The following is a 17430-nucleotide window of genomic DNA, read 5'->3' on the forward strand; positions in this document are numbered from 1 at the left end:
ACTCCTGGCTGCACACAGGAGCACCCAAAGATCAGACCAGGTGTCTGAGAGCATTGTCCAAATGCTTCCCAAGCTCTGGCAGGTTTGGTGCTGGGATCACTGCCCTGGGGAGCCTGTCCCAGCGCCCGAGCACCCTCTAGGCAAAGCACCTTCCCCTAACACCCATCCTGACCCTCCCCTATCGCAAACTTCACCACCTTTGGTGGCCTACTACGCAATTAGATCCTAAAACACAAGCCTGAGGGGCACTTCTGGCGTTACAAAGAAGCAGATTTCAGGCCACGCCGTGTGCCCGACACCTCCGTCCCCATCCACCCCACAACAGAGCCGACCTCCCCGCTCCGGCCCCTCAAATGGCGGCGCAGCCCGAGGCCGCCCCGGCCGGCCGGGGGCAGCCCCTTCCGCCGGCCGCCGCTCCTCCCCCGGGCGGCGGGGAGAGAGGCGGCGCCTCGGCTCCTGCTCTCTGCCTCCTCCGTGCCTCCTCTGGGCCGACACAGCCACCGCCACCGCCCGGGCCGCTTCCCGGGGCCGCCCTGAGCCCGGGGCAGCGACGTGTCGCCGCTCTAGGCCGCGCCGCCCGGCCCGGCGCCGCAGGTAGGCAGCGGGGAGCCGCCCCCGGCCGCCCGCCCGCCGCTAGGCCGCCCGCACAGGTGCCGCCCCAGGCCGGGGGCTCAGCCCCGGGCCCCCCCTCGGGAGAGGCCGGGAAAGTTGAATAATTTTCCTCGGGGCCCTTTGTCCGGGCCGCCCCCGGCCCCTGTGCGCTGCGAGCCGTGCGGCCGGGGCGCTGAGGGAAGGGGCGCCAAGTCGGGGAGCGTGCAGCGTTTCTCTCTAAATATATATTTCGGATTTCCATGGCAACCCCGGGCAGTTCTGAAAGTGGTGCCTGGTGGTTTTGTGTTGTCCCCCCCACCCCCCGCGGGAAGGCGTTGAGTGTGGAAATGTCAGCGTTGTGTCAGCCTTCCCCAGCCGGGCTCTAACTGGGCTCTTCCACGCAGGTCCTCGGCGCGCTGCTGCCCGGCTACAACATCAGGCGGTTTTCTGTATGATGCAACTGGAAGAGATATGACGACGGCCTTCTTCAGATGCTCTTGGAGTATTTTCACTAAGGTACGGCGTGGTGGTACCGTGCTCGTCACGTTTGGCTTTTATACTGACCAGCGTTAACGCTTGGAGCAAGTATTTTGGGTTTTCACAGTAATGCTTGCGCTTGCTTCCATGCCCAACTGGGATGGGGAGCACAAAAGGATTTGTTTGTTTACAAATACCATTCAGAAGTGTGACGGTTCCTGAGTTTATAGACAAACATAATCACAGCCACTTCCTTCATGGTTGTGGCACTGAGGGACATGGTTGTGGCACTGAGGGACGTGGTTTAGTGATGGGACTCAGTAGGTCAGGTTGATGGTTAGCATTACGATTTTTTAAGGCCTTTTCCAACCTAGATGATTCTGTGATTCTATGACAAAATTGTAGAGAAACATTGTTTCTTACCTTTCTTTACTGTAATTTTCCAAATGCAGTATGCCCTGTTGAGAGGGGACGTAGCTACGTGTGTTTGTCAAATGCTGACCACCTGTATCACCAAAACATGAACTTCCTCTCTCTTTGACTGTCCAGTTTTGGCCTTACCATTTTATTGATTCCCTTTTCCTTATCCATTGTTCTTATATTCTATAAATACTTCGGATTTCTGTTAGAGAACATCGAGTGATCTCAAACTTGCAAAGTACCAGTTCTAAAGTACATCAAAATATTTATTTGATGAAAGACTTGGATATGTACTTCTGAGACTTTTCAAGTAGAAGCAGTGTATTGACTTTACTGTCTTACTTGCATCCTGTCTGATGGAGTCCTTAACAAGAAGAAGGCATACGGAACAAAGATCCCCAAGTGTAACCACAGTTGCCCTGTACAGCTACAGCAGCTTTGTGTCCCCGTGAAAAAGTCTTCTTACTGAAAACCCTAACTGCAGTACGTTAATTGTTGTAGTGGCTGCAATAATTGCTGCTTTAGTGTGAGAGCCAGTGTTGACTCTTTCCCAAATCGTAGTATATGCAAAAGGTGTAGTTCCCTTGAAATCTTCTGGAAGTCAGACAGTACTTCCATTGGGTAGGAAAACAAGCCTAAAATCAACTAATTGATGGATCTACAGCTCTCTAAGCAAAAGCCACGGTATCATGCTGGCAGCCTCATCAATGAGGTCTGAAGGCGGTGTGCTGAGAAACAGCTCAACCTCTCTCATCCCGTTTGCCAGTAACATCTGGGGACTTCCCCCCTGGGTGTCCCTGTGTCTTCATCACTGTCTTTCTGTTGTAGGAGTCTGGTGCACATACAGTGGAATTTTGCTTTTCTGTTGCCAGCATGAACTTCACAGGAGAAAAGGGACATATATTTCCAAGGCTGAACAGAAACGTTTCCCTGAGAAGTGTCAGGAGCCACTAGAGAGGGCAGAGAAAGCAGTCTGCAGACTTGTTCTTTGTTGGTTTGAGTGAGAAGAAGTTGGGAAGTGGAATCATATAGGTATCATTTCTCCTTTTGGGGCTCCAACTTGGTGTAAAAGCCACTTCTGCTTTCCCTCTTCAGACTTTTGGGGAAATGAGGAACCGGATGTTTCTTGAGCATAAGAGTCAAGGGCCACAGACATCTTAAAATCCAGGATTTAAAATGCTCCAAGTTGTCAGGCTCAGCCAACCTTTTTTTTTTTTAACCTTTATTTTGTTGATTCTTGCTGTTTTATGGATAAGGCATAAAGAGAGAAAGGGTGAGAACGAATGGATGTTCTATGTATATATTTCTGGGGCTTCATATGGTTAATTCCAAAGAAATATTCTCCAACACATATAAGGTTCTCTGTATCTAACTTTTTGCACCTACCTCACCTAGGTATTAGGCTTTAAAAAAATCTATGTATTCTTTTCAGAAGAATGTATTAAGTTATTTTCTTCCTACTTAAAAATAGTGGATATGTTTTCTGACCAGATGTTCCAAAATACTCATTTTTGGGTAGAGAAAATGCTAGGATATTTCTACTATGAATCTGGTCTTAAAACATAAAAAGAAACACGCACGCACCCCACCTAAGGTGGCATGCAGTAGGTTATTATAGTTGGGGTAGCATATCTGGTGCTTTGCAATATGGTAGAGTGTGTCCATTGGTATTATACAGTTACTGTAAGCAACAATGTAAGACCTTGCTTTTATTTTTTGATATTCTAAATGTAGCATAACCATGCTCTGTTTTTTATGTTTATAGAAATATTTTTCACTCTTGTAAGTGGAAGCTCTTTGAGGGATGAAAAGGCAGTGATGAGGTGATCCCTTTCAATTGATGATCTGTTGGGATGGTATTAAGATCACAAGAACTTGTAACAAGCACGGGTGGCACTTGCTGATGCACCCCAAGGTAAAGTTTTGGTGGTCTTGCTTGCTGAATACTTGCCCTACAGAGAGGCTTCCTGCCTCTCGCTCGTGGACTGGGGTTGCTCAATAAGACTTTCTACAAAGTATGATGTGCCGGCTTTTGGATAACCCCTGATCTCAGCTTTTTGCATAATGTCAAAACTGTTAAATATCTTTATTTGGCTATTTCATAGCTGCTTGCAGTTTTTCAGAGCTGTGGTATGGCTTTGGAAAGGCATGGTTCTCATGAAAATCACATTTTTAGAAAATTAGTTTCAGATTAATGAATTGGGCCTAACCCTGACAAAGACAGCAAGTGGAAAGCCTGCGCAGGGAAACCTGCTGTTGACGCAAGGCCCCGTGAGTTTCTGTCAGACTCCTTTCAAGAAGTCAGAACCTTACTGTTACAGTTTTTGCTGTGGCTGATGTAGTTCTGCCTTTCCTCAAAATGCCACTACTCCACAGGCTCTGCCTTTGACAGACTTCTAGCTGGAGTGTCTGCCGGGGCTCCTTGATCTTTGTTCAGCTGCACGTACCTTTGTGGAGGTATATGAGATGCTCGTATTTCACCATTTTCCAAGGAGATGATGTGCACTGTAATGCCGATGCCTGACAAGAGTACAAAGATTTCACTCCTTTATTGTGTGATAGTGTGGGCAAATAACCACAACACCTTTTTTTTTTCTGATATAGGTTTTTACTCCTTTGTTAATTGTTTCTGAATGATTCTACCACTCCTGGCGTTGAAGAACTCGATGCATAATGACCTAAATAGCTGTAGAAAAGACTGTTCCAGCACAGAAGCTGCCTTCTGACTTCAGCTTAGTGTTCATCATTGGGAAGTTAGGTTTCCAGATGAGAAGAAATGCATTTGGTACATTGGGTATATCACAGATGTTCCGTTTAATTTGTTTCATTTAATACCTGGAGAACTGTGAAATAGTACTTCTGACATAGCTTGTCTGTAGGGAGATAGATCTCTCTCAAATATTTAACAAAATGTTTACACTTCTTTATTATTCTGAATAATTTGGGGTATGCTCACTCAAACAACCATAGACTATTCAGCACTGGGGGCTTTACAGGGCAACTTTTTTCAGAGGATCTTATTTTTATGTTTAAAGAAGTGATGCTCAGCTAAAGCTCACGTTGCTCTTTTTCATTTTTATTTTCATTTTCAATCTACTGTCAAGGTGACTTCAGCTAGGGAAGGCAAAAGAAACTGGTACAGACTCTCATGGTATGAAAATCTGGTGCTGTTTTGCCCTGGCCTTGTAGTCTGCACACAGTGCAGCGGGGATGTAGCTGTCTTGTCCTTCGTAGTCAGATCACTTTTTTTTCTTGCCAGTTTCCTCATTTGAGGAAGGCTCTGCGAGGTGGCGTTATGAAGGAGATGATACAAGACAGGATGGTGGCGTTGCTCATTAAGCTTTTCAAATGCTCTTACTTTTACGTGGTCCCTGGAAGTGGGTTGCTGAGCAAGTAGCACGGTCTGTCTCGGCTCAGCACGGCCCAACTGGTTACGGAATATGCTGGCTTGTGACAGCACGCGTGGCGGAGAGCAGGGCCAATGAGAGATGTGGATAACTGATAAACGGCTTCCTTGTCGGGTTGCTTTCCTTCCAGCAAAGCTCATCTGGGCGGTCATCACTCCTGCTAACTTTGTGGACAAGGTGGGAGTATGAGATTGGAGATGCTATTAAAAGGTGTGCGGGAACGCACTGAAATACTTGTGCGTGTGTGAACAGAAATACACGTGTAATTATTCAGTTTTCAGAAGGCTGGGCTGACACAGGCTCCTCTCCAAGCTGTGTAAGGAAGCGTGCTGCTGGGATGCACACCAAGCGTGGATGGCTTCTCCTGGGGACAAGTCACAGCTCTCCTCCGACTCTAGCCTTGCCTTCCCCCGGCAATCTGCTTCTTGCTCTGGAGCCTCAGGATGTAAATAGGTATTCAGAAAAAGCTTGAGTTCGCAGAACAGCTTCCGCAGCCTTAACCTCATTCTCTGAAACCGCTTAAATCTTTTTTCTAAAAGCTAACCCTCTTGGCTCCCCTCCTGAAAGAGAGATGTCTGTCTTGAGGTGCTGGGGCAAGCGAGGAAACTTCAGCCCGAGGAATTGGCGGGTTGAAGGAAACTGAAAGCTTGCATTAGCCCAGGCTGTTCCATATTGTCTTACAAAGGTGGTGTGTACTTTGCTCGTGCCACGGTTTCCTTGTTACAAGGTTAAATCCTGCTGATTCAACAAAGAGCTGTAAAATAGCAGTGGGAAACCTAGACTTTTGAGGACCGGGTAAATACACCGGACCAATAACAGGCACATCATTGCCTGCTGAGGTCCTGGAATCAATCCCTGGTGCATTTTTCTCTCCCAGTAACGTTTTAGGTTTTCCTTTCCTGATAAGTATCTCCAGTACTTATCACTTCTCTGGAAATAGTAAAATGTTTTGCTTTAATGTGAGTTGTGGGTGGCTTCTGATGGTTTTCTGTTCCAAAAGGGCCTCTTCTCAGGTGTTGTGCTTGAAGCCAAAACTGCATTTGGAGAGGAGCTTCTATGAATAACATGGAGGTTTGGAGTTAATAAGCTCCGTGTTCCTGGGTGTCTATTGTAGTACCAGCTAACTAATCAAAACTACCAATTTAAGTTGGAGGTATTGCTAGTAGGTTAGATTTATTTTCATTTGAGAGGTAGAGTGCAGATAAAGGAGAAATTACTACTTACTTCTGCACCTTGCAGGGACTGTGCTGGCTTCATAAATTCTAATTTGTATTGTTAGTACAAAATTACAGCTTTACAAACCAGAGCATGCACACATGAAAATTCCCAGTAAAAAAATAAGATTAACTCACTTGAAGTTGCTACCTCAAGTAGCAAACAGAAAAGTGCTCGATAGTGCTAACAGCAAACTGCCAGAAAATGAGGAAATATGAGAACGAAGCTAACTACAAATAGGTGAGGTTTAGTTTGTGCCTTGTATGATATAGTGTGTTTATGGAGCTGCATACTGCTGTTTCAGTAGCAAAGGCTTCACCATCTAAAAAACAGAGGGTGAGTAACAGAATATGGAAAGGCAGTTTCCGAGGAACTTCACCCAATTGTTAAGAGTTTAAAAAAACCAACACGTGCACAGGAGTTACAACCATCCCGTGCAATCACTTCTGAGTAATGCTCAGAAGTTTAATCGTTTGTTGTGCTCTTCTTTTAACTGCTGAAAGCTTGCTTGTGTAACTTCAGTCATAGGGCAGTCATTGCAGAACTTGTTAAAATTGATGTGATTAAGATATTACTAACTGTGCAGATCTCATACGGTGCTGAGTGTACAGTATCCAAGCATGTGGTTATTGCATTTATCATTACAGGCATTTTGTTCAATGCTGTTTGTTGTACGACTGTGTCATATCATAGTTGCCAAGCCTGTTATTGAATGAGAATGTTTTCTAGAGGAAGCTGTGTAATGGTTAAATACGAAATACTAATCTTCATGTGTTCAGTCCGTAAGAGTGCTGTAAATTTGTATCATCAAAGCTGTTTTCTTTGTGGTGGTTGAATTTGAAGGGGAAAAAAAGTTTAACTTCAGTGACAGTAAGTCATTACAACAGCAGTGTAATTTAACGTCGTTCTTTAACTAAGGAAATTAATAGTGTATACAGGATAGGTTTAAAATGTTGAAGGCATGTTGCAAATACAGCCATAATCCTCTATTTCCATTATTTCTCTAGCATCTAATCCCTTTAAATTTTTTACTATGTTAGTTTAGTATGCATTGCTAGACAAGATGTGAGTAAATTACAGTGATTACTGGAGAGAACAGAGTTAATCTAACCCGGTTTTAATTGGATGTCATTTAAATATTGATGTCATGAAGTTACCCAGATGCGTATTCTTCTTGCTGCACATATGCTCTCCTAAGCAGGAGGCTCAGGGGATGCACCATCTCCTAACTCATCCCGCACAGCTTATGCAGTTCACTCCATTTACCTGCGTTTCACTTGTATAAGTTGAAAGAGTTAAAATATCCTGCAGCAGTTTTGTTCTGCGTTAACGTTGAAAGTCATTGTTTTTAGGGTGTTTAAATCAGCAACTTTATGTATCGCCGCATATTTTAAAACGCTGATTCAGAAGGCTGGTTATAAATCCATTTATCTTGGAAGTGGTTAGCAGTGTAGCACGAGGAAAGGCTGTTCTGCTGGTGGGCAAGTGAAACAACATTTTTGGGTTGTCTGCAAGCTTAACATACACAGAAGGGCTCAGGTGTAGGCCAGCATTTTTGTCTTAATATAGGCTTCTCACATTTTCCTTGGTAATTTGGATTTAATTCTGGTAATTCTGTCCAGTTGTCTTTTTCTTTTTTCTTCCTCTATGTGAAGCAATACTTCCTAATTTAAGGACTGCAGTTTGGGGAATGCCCGTTTTTGGCAGCATAGATAAGAATATTCCTCTGCAAATGTTCGCAGAGGTTAATTATCCATAAGGCCCTGACTTATGAGTCTACTAGAATAGCTGTTAACTATGAATAATTTAGTGCAGCATCGTATTGCATGCCACTTAAGAAGGCCTCTGTCTGTGAATCTTTATATCTTGTTGAAATCCACTTCACTCATTGAAATTCTGTTGTGCTCTTCTCGTTCAGTTTTAAGGTTTTGTCGGCGTCCGAAGGCAATGTGAATTTTTATTACTTTTTTACCCTAAAACGTACCTGTGAAAGAGGAGGTATTGTTCCTTTTTGAAAATTTGAGGTATTAAACTTGTCCTCATTGTTAAATTGGCCTTTAAATGTATTTTGAATCTTGCTCTCGCACAGTGCAGTTAGCATTTTCTCCGCTGAGATTTATGTACTTCAGACAATTTGCATCTTAGAAACTACTTTGAAGCAATACTTCATTATAGGGGAAGGAGAGAGGTTTAATGAAAGACTCGCTAACAAGAGTACAAGATTTTGGTGCTTCCTACAAATTGCTTTAGTTGCTCACACATCTGGCTAGAGCAGACTGTCTCTCATTACGGAGGCTTTTTCGGAGGAAAAACTGCAAATACACAACTTTGAAGCAGTTCCAAGTGCAGATAAATTTACTGTATGCCTTTAGGAGACTTGATTATTACATCTTAGCACCGGATGTGTTTTTCAAGAATGCTGAAGTGATTTTGTTCTGTCGTTATCACGAGCGAGATTTTTCACAAAACACCCCAAAACGTTAGGGAAGAGTTTCATAAAGAAAGAATATGCTTTGGAAATGCTGAGAGACACAAAAATGTGAAGGCGTAACAAAAGTAGTACTGAAAAAAGTTTTCTTTGGAACATTTTAGGGAGAGAGACTGATGCTTAATGATGTCTAAGGAAGGCCTGTCAGACACTTCAGATGTTTTGCTCTGTTTTTTCCCTGTACTGCTGCATCCAGGCTTCCCTTAGTGCTCCTATTGTTTCTCTTGAGAGATAACTTCAGTATTGACTGAATTGGAAACCTGGGATACTCCTTCCCCCCAAAAAGGGGAGACAGATTTTCAGCTCTTCTGCATGTTTGTGGGTCCTGCTGGTCTATTTTCACCCCCTTTAAAAATCTCTTTTAAAGCATGTGGAAGCACGTCACCCTCATTGTCGTACAGCATGGTTAGGAGGGGGAAGAGGCAAGTGTGCCTCAGCACTGTGTTCAGCGTTTGCTTGTTTTTATGCCCCTGCTCATTGGGATGCTGTCTTATAGCTGTGCATATCTTAGCTTGTCTTCAGAACTGTTTTGTAGGGCACTTCCAACCCCGGTTAGAAAGCAGAACTTTTTTTCCAGATGAGATTGGCTGCAACGTATGTGCTGCTGTTAGAAGCTGACACGGTGACGTGCAGTCATCCCTCGGTGCCTACTCGAGTGATTGAAGATGAAATAGGCCTTTTATCTTCCTGTGCTCCCTCGCAGGGTAGTAAGTAATTTAGGTGTCCCTTAGGGGTTGGCAGTTAAGCGTTCAGATTTTGCTGGATGTGTTTATTTCTCTTTAGAGGCAAGGATTCAGATCAGTCCCTTTGAACAGGCACTCTTTGAGCCGGGCATTATAGGGAAGTTTTAATAAACTCTCCAACCTGTAATAGTTCTGCCGTTTATGAATGAGCTGGCCAACACTTTGATAGAAATGCAGCTTTGTTTGCAGACGGAGGAAACTCGTGTTGGTGTTCAGTCCTGGTGTAAAATTTCTAAGGGTGTTTGTTTTCAAATGAAGTCTTTAAAATTCAACTGAAGATTAGTGGGACTTTCCCTCCTCCAGGGCTTTTTGATCTGTGTTATGATTGTCTTCTCTGTGCGAGTGCTTTTTGTACGGAAATAAACTCTACTGTGCTGTGCTAGACAGCCACGAGAAGTGGAATTGCCATTTTTTCCTGGATGGAGTTACAGAAGATGTTTGTGCTTTCTGAGTCGTACGTGCTCGTGTTTTTCTGATGCACGTGGCGTGCTCTTCAGATCCTGATTTGTCTGAAACTCGAGGATGCCCTCCGACATCGGATTTCAGCTGCTGTAAATGATTAACGCTGTATCATTCGCGTGGGTCGTCGCCGCTGGGCTCTCCCCAAACAGCAGGCGTAGGTTTTAGAGCTCCTTTGGAAAAACCAGCGCGTGCGAGGCGGCGGAGCAAGGGCACCTGCTGCGACACGCCGCGGTTCAGCCTCGCTGAGCACAGCTGCCTACCTGTGCAGACGTCTGGCACGCTGCCTCTGCCTCCACCAGAGCGAGGCCAGGAAGCTCCAGCAGCTTCCGTGAGCCCCCCAGCAGCGGTTTTACACCCAGCTTCAGGCTTGGAGTGCTGAGCCAAGCCCGTCACGAAGGCAGGTTTTGCAGAGCGTTGGTCCTGCAGGTCTGTGAAGCGCTGCTTCGGGTGCTGGGATCCTTTGTGTCTTCCCTTGCCCTGCTGTACGTGTGCAGGGCAGCTCCAGGACGGTATGAAGCACACACAGAAAATGGCTGTGGGGATCAGACGCTGAAGGTGACCTCCTCCCTCTATATACATTCCTTTACCCGCGCTTTTTGATACCTCGGAGGGAGTTTTACTGCCAACGTGTGCGCTGTGACTGCAGTGCTTCTGGCAGCAGAAAGGCAGAAGTGCCTGAAAGATTTCCGTTGCTGTTAACGTAAGAATTTATTGGTGCTGTGCACAAGATCAAGCCAACCTTCATACCTGAAGGTGTGGGAGGAAACGGATAGTGAAGTTACATTCTGCCTTTTATTTTCGTCTTTAAAGTATTTTTCATGTTCCTGTTGAAATGTGTCAGTTAAATTGTTGCAGTGTGAAAGAAACCACGATACCTATGTAGCTGACAGAGTGTCTTTTTTTTGTTAGTCTGCAACCAGAACTTCATTAAAGCCTTGATATTTGTTGTTTCTCCTTCAGCTTTTATCAAGTGGTGATTTTATGCAATGGCATCGAGCCACAGTTCTTCACCAGTGCCTCAGTCAAACAGCAGCGATGCTTTCTTTAAAAAGGAAATGGATGTTGCAAAGCGCTTTCGACCTGTGCAGTCACTGCCTGATGTCTGTCCCAAGGAGCCCACAGGTAACGTTGCTGTGCAAGGAGAGTGAAAATGCAGTTACATTTGCTAGTATGAAAATCCATTTTCAATTGTTCAGTCAAATTTCCAAATTTTCTTGTACACTAAACACAGAATACTAAGCCATGGCCTTATTTCAAAGTATGCTGTAGTTCTGCTTCCTACCATCCAGTTTTCCTTTGGAGCAATAGGAGACCCCATTTGCAGCTTCTTTTTAGATCTCCACATTATAGGTAGGGTCTTGTCTGTGTGATTCTACACTGTAGCTATCTATGATTCTTACCACATACAAGAAAAAAGGTGTATGTGGAACACATCTATCCAGCATGCTTGGAGTCTTGGTGCTTTACTTAGGTGTAACATCCCAGCCCTTTTGTAGTGGGAAGCAAAAGACCAAGGTCTGTACCACTGTCATAAGTCTCTGGTGTTATCATAAGACCAGGTTTTGGTCAAAGTCATAGCTGTTGCAGTATGCCAAAGCTTAGTTGATAAAGAGGGGTGGTGGGAGAGGATCTTAGGAATTAAGGAATATGATTCTAATGAATTTCAACTGTATTTCTGATCAAGTAGTCCAGACTATTAAAAATGTGTTCAAGTGGTTGGATTTTTTTCCTCTTCTGTGGAAGTTAATGGTGTTGAGCTAAAGATACTTAGTGAGCGTGGATACGCGTTTGTGTTCAAAACTTGTGTTTGTTAATGTGATAGAAGAAATGCAAGGTGACGTTGAAGACACAAAAACACAACTTCCAGTTTCTCACCTTAAAAAAACTGTCTTGTCTTTTGTGCCACAGGCGATCCCAGTAATTTATGTGACAGCCCATCTCTAGTTGCGGATCAGCACAGATGGACTATTTATCATTCCAAAGTCAATCTCCCAGCAGCGCTAAATGATCCTAGGTTAGCAAAAAGGGAATCTGATTTCTTTACAAAAACATGGGGAGTGGACTTTGTGGACACTGAAGTCACGCCTTCATTCTACCTCCCACAGATCACCAAGGAACATTTTGCATTATACCAACAGGAAATCACTCCGGTAAGGATGCAAAATTCGATGCACGTGGTACTAGGGGCCAGAAAGAGATATGAGAACCCGCATCTAATTAGTGATTGTCCCTGTTAGTAGTCCATCATACAGTTAGCTAATAATTAAGCTGTTCTCCGGTGCTTGTTGACTTTCCATTAGGCATTTCTTGTTTTATAATCTCAATATTATTAGCGTGAAAAATGTCTAAATTCAGTCTAGAGAGTTTCATGTTTTTTCACTTGTATTTCTGAATACCGCAGTCTGCACCAGGGCTTGCATTTCATATTCGTTCTTTCTGATTATCAATCCTTTTTCTGTAAGGATTGTTTAATGATTGAGCTCTACAGTGCAATGTAACATTTTAAGACCTTTGGATCAAATATAAAACATGACTAGGTGCTGCAAGGAGTAGAGATATTTCTAAAGAATCTCCAATTTAAACATTTATACGTGAAGTTCTAAAACTATAAATAGATCTATTATTTCAATGATTTCTTTTGTAACAGGAAATTTTAAGCTACATCTAAGGACACCAGGACCAGTAGGAGACTTCTAAAAACTCTTAAAATACAGGTGTCAGTAAGTATGTAGTAACATTCTTTTTTTTTTTTTCTTTTGAACTGAAAGAACATACAGAAGTCTCCCACTGTTTTCTGCTTCCTTGGTTTGTAACTTTCTTACCTTTCTGCTGTTACAGAATTGGCTGCAGGAAGTGTTGCTTGTGTAAATCACAGTTAAAGTATGTCAAAGGGAATTGTCTGTAATGCCATTCGTTCACACGCTCGACATTTAAAGCATTTAAGAGCTCTTAAAATTAATGTGTAATGCAGTGACTGCAAAATGAAAGAAGGTTTTGGAAAGAGGAACTGGCCCATGATGTAGCTTCTAGCAGAGATCTAGCTATCGGTGGTCTTTAGAAGCATGATTTCTGATCACTATGGTCTCTAGTGCTGACTGCACCTGTAGGTAAAACTTGAAGCTCAGAATGACAAAACAAGATCCGTGATTTCAGCTAGGTGTTCATTAGTAAGGCGTAGAAACAATATCTACTTTGATTCAATTAATTTAGCAATGAAGAAGCATTTATTTTGAGTCGGTGTGATTTCTGGGTTAGAGAGTAAATAAGCATTTGGATATGTAATTACAACCAATCTGTGGTTATCTCCTATTATATAGAGAGGTTATTCTGGCTTTTCAATAACTGAAAAAACAATACAGCGACCAAAATTTTTAACCTGTGGTACCTTTCACCTGGACAAACATCATCTGAGCTTTTAAGAGGAAAAAATATTACTGTGAAGCTGTCAGAATTATTTGGCATGATGCAGTATGTTTCCGTGAAAATATTCTGTTCCAAAGAAAAAGAATCTTTTTTTTTTTTAAGTCTCAGTGTAATTCTTTAATATATTTACTGTTTTACAGAGAGAGAAGGTTCATGAAAGATGCAAGAATATTTGTCCACCTAAAGATACCTTCGACAGGACTCTGTTACACACCCATGGTATAGTCAAACCCCTCCTTTAGTCATTAAAAAGTCATTCCTTTAATGAATACTATAACATACTGATCATCTCTTTTACTTGCTCATAGGCTTCATGTGCAAAAATAGCCGCTGGTGATTTCTTTGTAACAATAATTGAAAACCCAGGCATGATTGACTAGACGTATTTGTGACCACTGCTCATACCTGATAGGCCAAAATACTTGAGACCTGCTCGTAATTTTTTTCTTGGCATGTTTACATTCATGGTAGGTCACTAAGTCCCTGGCGGTGTTTTCTTTAACTTTCTTTTGTTTAAGATAAGCTGAAACTATTACAGCTACCTTCTAGCAGCTCTTGACTTTGCAACAAAAAGCAGCAGCAGTGGACCACTACTGACTCTGCCATGAGGATCAAAGAATGGCTGAAGTGGCAGGTGACCTCTCAAGATGGCCTAGTCCAAAACCCCTTGCTGAAACAGGGCCCAGGACCCCGTTCAGTCTGGTTTTGAGTATTTCTACAGATAGAGACTACACAACCTCTCTGGGCAGCCTGTTTCAGTGTTGGCCACCTGCACAATAGAAGATGGAATTTTTCATGTTTCATTTTGTACTTGTCGCCTCTTGTTATGTCACTGGCCACCACTGAGAAGAGTTTGGTTCCCTCTTCTCTACACTTTCTCGTTGGATATTTATAAACACTGATAAGATTCCCCCCGAGCTTTTCCATGCTAAACAGTCTGAGCTCTCTCAGTCTCTCCTTGTATGAAAGATACCCCAGTCCCTCATTCATGTTTGTGGCCCTTCACTGGACTCGCTGCAGTATGTCCGTTCCTTTCTTCTACTGGGCAGCCCAGAACTGGATACGGTACTCCAGATGCGGTCTCATCAGTTCTGTGTAGAGAGAGAGGATCAGCTTCCCATGACCTGCTGCCAGTGTTTTTCCTAGTACAGTCCAGGATACTTTGCCACAAGGGTGCAGTGCTGGCTCACGGTTGGTTTGTTGTCCAGTAGGACTCCCCCCCGGATCCCTCTCTGCACAGATGCAGTACAGCTGCTCAACCCTCAGTGTGTAGTGTGCCTGGGGTTATTCCTCCCGCAAGTGCAGGGCTTTACATTTCCTATTGTTGAACTTCATGAAATTCCACTCTGGCCAATTCTGTTTAGTGTTTCTATCATTACTGTTAACAAGGACTACCTGGAGCACTTTTTTTTTTTTTTGGTGTCTGCAGGCTTAGCAAGGCTGAATTTCAAGATTTTATGGAAGTAGTTCAGCTAATATGAAACTGGACAAAGGAAGGGGAGAGGCAAAATGAAAAACAAAAGACAAACAAAAGGAAAATAAACCCTTATAAGCTGTAGCAAGTTTGTAATATTTAATTTTTATGTTAATGTTTTTGAGAAAATGAATTAAAGATTAATTTGCAAATCACTGCTTGATCAGGCTCATCTGTGTCAATTATCTACATGTAATGCAGCAAGAAGCATTCAGTAGTATACTGCTTGTGATCGCGTTGTTCTTCCGATCAGCTTTCTTCCTTCTTTTCCATGCAAAAGGCAGTCCTTCTGCAGGGTTTCCCTGGGCTTGTTATTTTGAAGTAGCTCTTCCTGAATGAATCCGTTTGTGGCACATACTGCGAAATACAAGTTCCTTCTTTAGGCTTAGTTTTATCCATTTTGAAAGAGTTTTGGTTTTAGAAAGAAAAAAATACCGTGTCACCAAAATATCTGGATGCTCCTTTTGTAGATGGGCAATTCCTAGGAGCATCATTTGGCAAACTGAAACTCCGGATTTTCTATAGTTTCTTTTTTAGGCATTGCTTGTTTTTCGCCTAGCTCTGGCCCACAAGACGTGGCCTTTCACTTCCATAAGAGCTGGTCTGTCCAACCACTGAGAACAGCAGGATGATTCTTAGGTTTCCTTTTGTGTTTCAATACCAATCAAATAACAAAGAGGAGAGAGAAATGTGGGAGATAATTCTGATGTACCGGTTACTATGCTTGTCAAGAGCAGGGAGACTGTCCAGCTGAGGTACAGGCTTTATCCAGTCAGGTCTTGAACACCTTCAGGGATGGAGGCTATCCAATATCTCTGGACAGCCTGCTTGACTGTCCTCATGGCCAAATAGGTTTTCTTGTTCAGTTGGAACTTTTTTTTTTGTTTCAATTTATGACCCTGTTACTTGTCCACTCACTGTGAGGAGTCTGGCACTGTTGTCTTGAAAACCTTGTAGCATTTTAAAGTATTCAAGAAAATTGTTTTTAATTCTTTGCTCATGAATGACTTCTTGTGTTTTGCTTTATTTTAGATAAATCCAGGACAGATCTGGAACAAGTACCTAAGGTATGGTTTCTGTGAACTCTAAACTTTTATAAGGATTTCTCACATATATCCTTGAATATATGGATGTACTCTCCTGTTATGTGGAAGTCTTGTCCAAGCTGATCACTTGAACTGATTATCAAGAGTGTCTGCAATGCTCAAAATTTACAAAAATTAAGAACAAGCTGCTTTTTCTTTTTCATTTTTTTGTTTGTTCATTTTGTTAATTTTGACTATGATGTTAATGTTGTTCTTACTTAAAGTAGAATACAAATGCTGTTATTTTTTTCATCTTTAATAGTTAAAACCTTAGAGCTGGGCAGAATTAGCCACCCTGTGTTTCAGGAGGAAGCGGAAACTGGGGAGTTTGATAGATGTTTGAGTATTGCATAGTGTGCAACATAGCATTAGGTTTAACTCCTTGAATCCTCAAGGAAAGCCCTCTTGCATAGGTGCTTTCAGCATATATGATATGTTTTTATGTGACAGGTTGACAAAAGATACAACCCTAGATTCCACTTCAGTCTGAATACTTTTTTAGAGGTACATTAAGGAGTCAGAGTGTTAATATGGGTCAGCATCTCTGTGCCAATTGTGTAGCCTGTTGCTTCAACAGCTGTGACTGCAATGTTTAAAGCCCCAGAAAAAAGAGTGTGTGAGTGTAGTGTGATGCTGTAGCCTGTGTTGAACCTCTTAAAATTACACTTCACAAATAAAGGGAAAGGGGAGGTACTGTCTACCTCCAGGTTTATACCAATTTTGTCAAGTAAAAATAACATGATCGGAGAGAACTTCAGACTGATAGCTCTCTGAGATGTGTAGAGTTAATGTCAAGTGCTATTGAACCTTTCTACGATCAGCGCATTTGCTGTGCTGTGCTAAAGGAGATACATTTGAGGCCCTGTTCCCTTCCAGGCAACACTTGGTGCACGTGAACAGCTGACTGGATCCTCAGTCTGGCAGAAACCAGGGCCCCAGAAATGAGCGTATCAGCAGTGGGCTGCCTCTGCTTGCTCTGATCCTTTAGAGGATCCACCTGCAATTTGTTGTTTAGATCCTGACCCAGGTCATTTTGGAGTGGATTTCCACTTCTATGGAAATAAGCATTTGTCAGATCACGCATGCTTTTACGGTATGAAGTGAATCAGTTATAAGATCTGTTTGCTTGGATAAATGAAAACTTGTTTTTTTGGAAAAGAAAAAAAAGATTAGTTTTGTTAACCAGGATGTCTGTTAAACTGGCAAGGATGAACATAGGGGTGAGAGACATGCTTTTTTTTTTTCTTTTGCTTTTCTGTTTCAGATTTTTATGAAACCAGATTTTGCCTTGGAAGATTCCTTAACATTTAATGCTGTTTTACCATGGTCCCATTTTAGTACTGCTGGTGGAAAAGGAAATCGTGACGCAGCTTCCTCCAAGTTACTTCAAGAAAAGGTAAGAATTTGATGCAACGTGTCACGATACATCCTAGCTGTTACTACAGAGAAGCTATTGGCAGCCAAGTCCATTGCTGCTGTCCTGTACTAGTTGCTAAGACATCAGTATTGGGGACTTCGGCAACTTTGGTTTTACATTCCATGAGAGGGATAAGCTAGAGGTTTTAGAACATCTGCTAAGACTACTGCTTTCTCATGTCTCAGGAAAACTCCAAGGCACGGTGTTTTCTGTGCTAAAAGAAATACT

The 17430-nt window shown here is 42.8% G+C and overlaps 1 protein-coding gene across 4 annotated transcripts in view; it reads left to right on the plus strand.

The window, feature by feature from the left end:
• Positions 1-373: 373 nt before the first annotated feature.
• Positions 374-17430, plus strand: part of VPS54 (VPS54 subunit of GARP complex) — a 48969-nt gene continuing 31912 nt past the window's right edge. Inside the window, exons 1-8 of one of the 4 annotated variants that reach the window (XM_080587184.1) lie at positions 375-594; positions 996-1107; positions 3254-3403; positions 10764-10925; positions 11712-11953; positions 13367-13445; positions 15733-15767; positions 17050-17181. In XM_080587184.1, the coding sequence (XP_080443310.1) occupies positions 10790-10925; positions 11712-11953; positions 13367-13445; positions 15733-15767; positions 17050-17181 (624 nt within the window). In that variant the 5' untranslated portion in view covers positions 375-594; positions 996-1107; positions 3254-3403; positions 10764-10789. Of the gene's footprint in view, positions 595-995; positions 1108-3253; positions 3404-10763; positions 10926-11711; positions 11954-12450; positions 12524-13366; positions 13446-13591; positions 13694-15732; positions 15768-17049; positions 17182-17430 lie in introns of those variants that run through there. The other 3 variants (XM_080587185.1, XM_080587186.1, XM_080587187.1) reach the window with 3 other exon arrangements.

The sequence above is a fragment of the Anser brachyrhynchus genome (assembly GCF_964034855.1).
Source record: "Anser brachyrhynchus genome assembly, chromosome: 3".
Lineage (NCBI taxonomy): Eukaryota > Metazoa > Chordata > Aves > Anseriformes > Anatidae > Anser > Anser brachyrhynchus.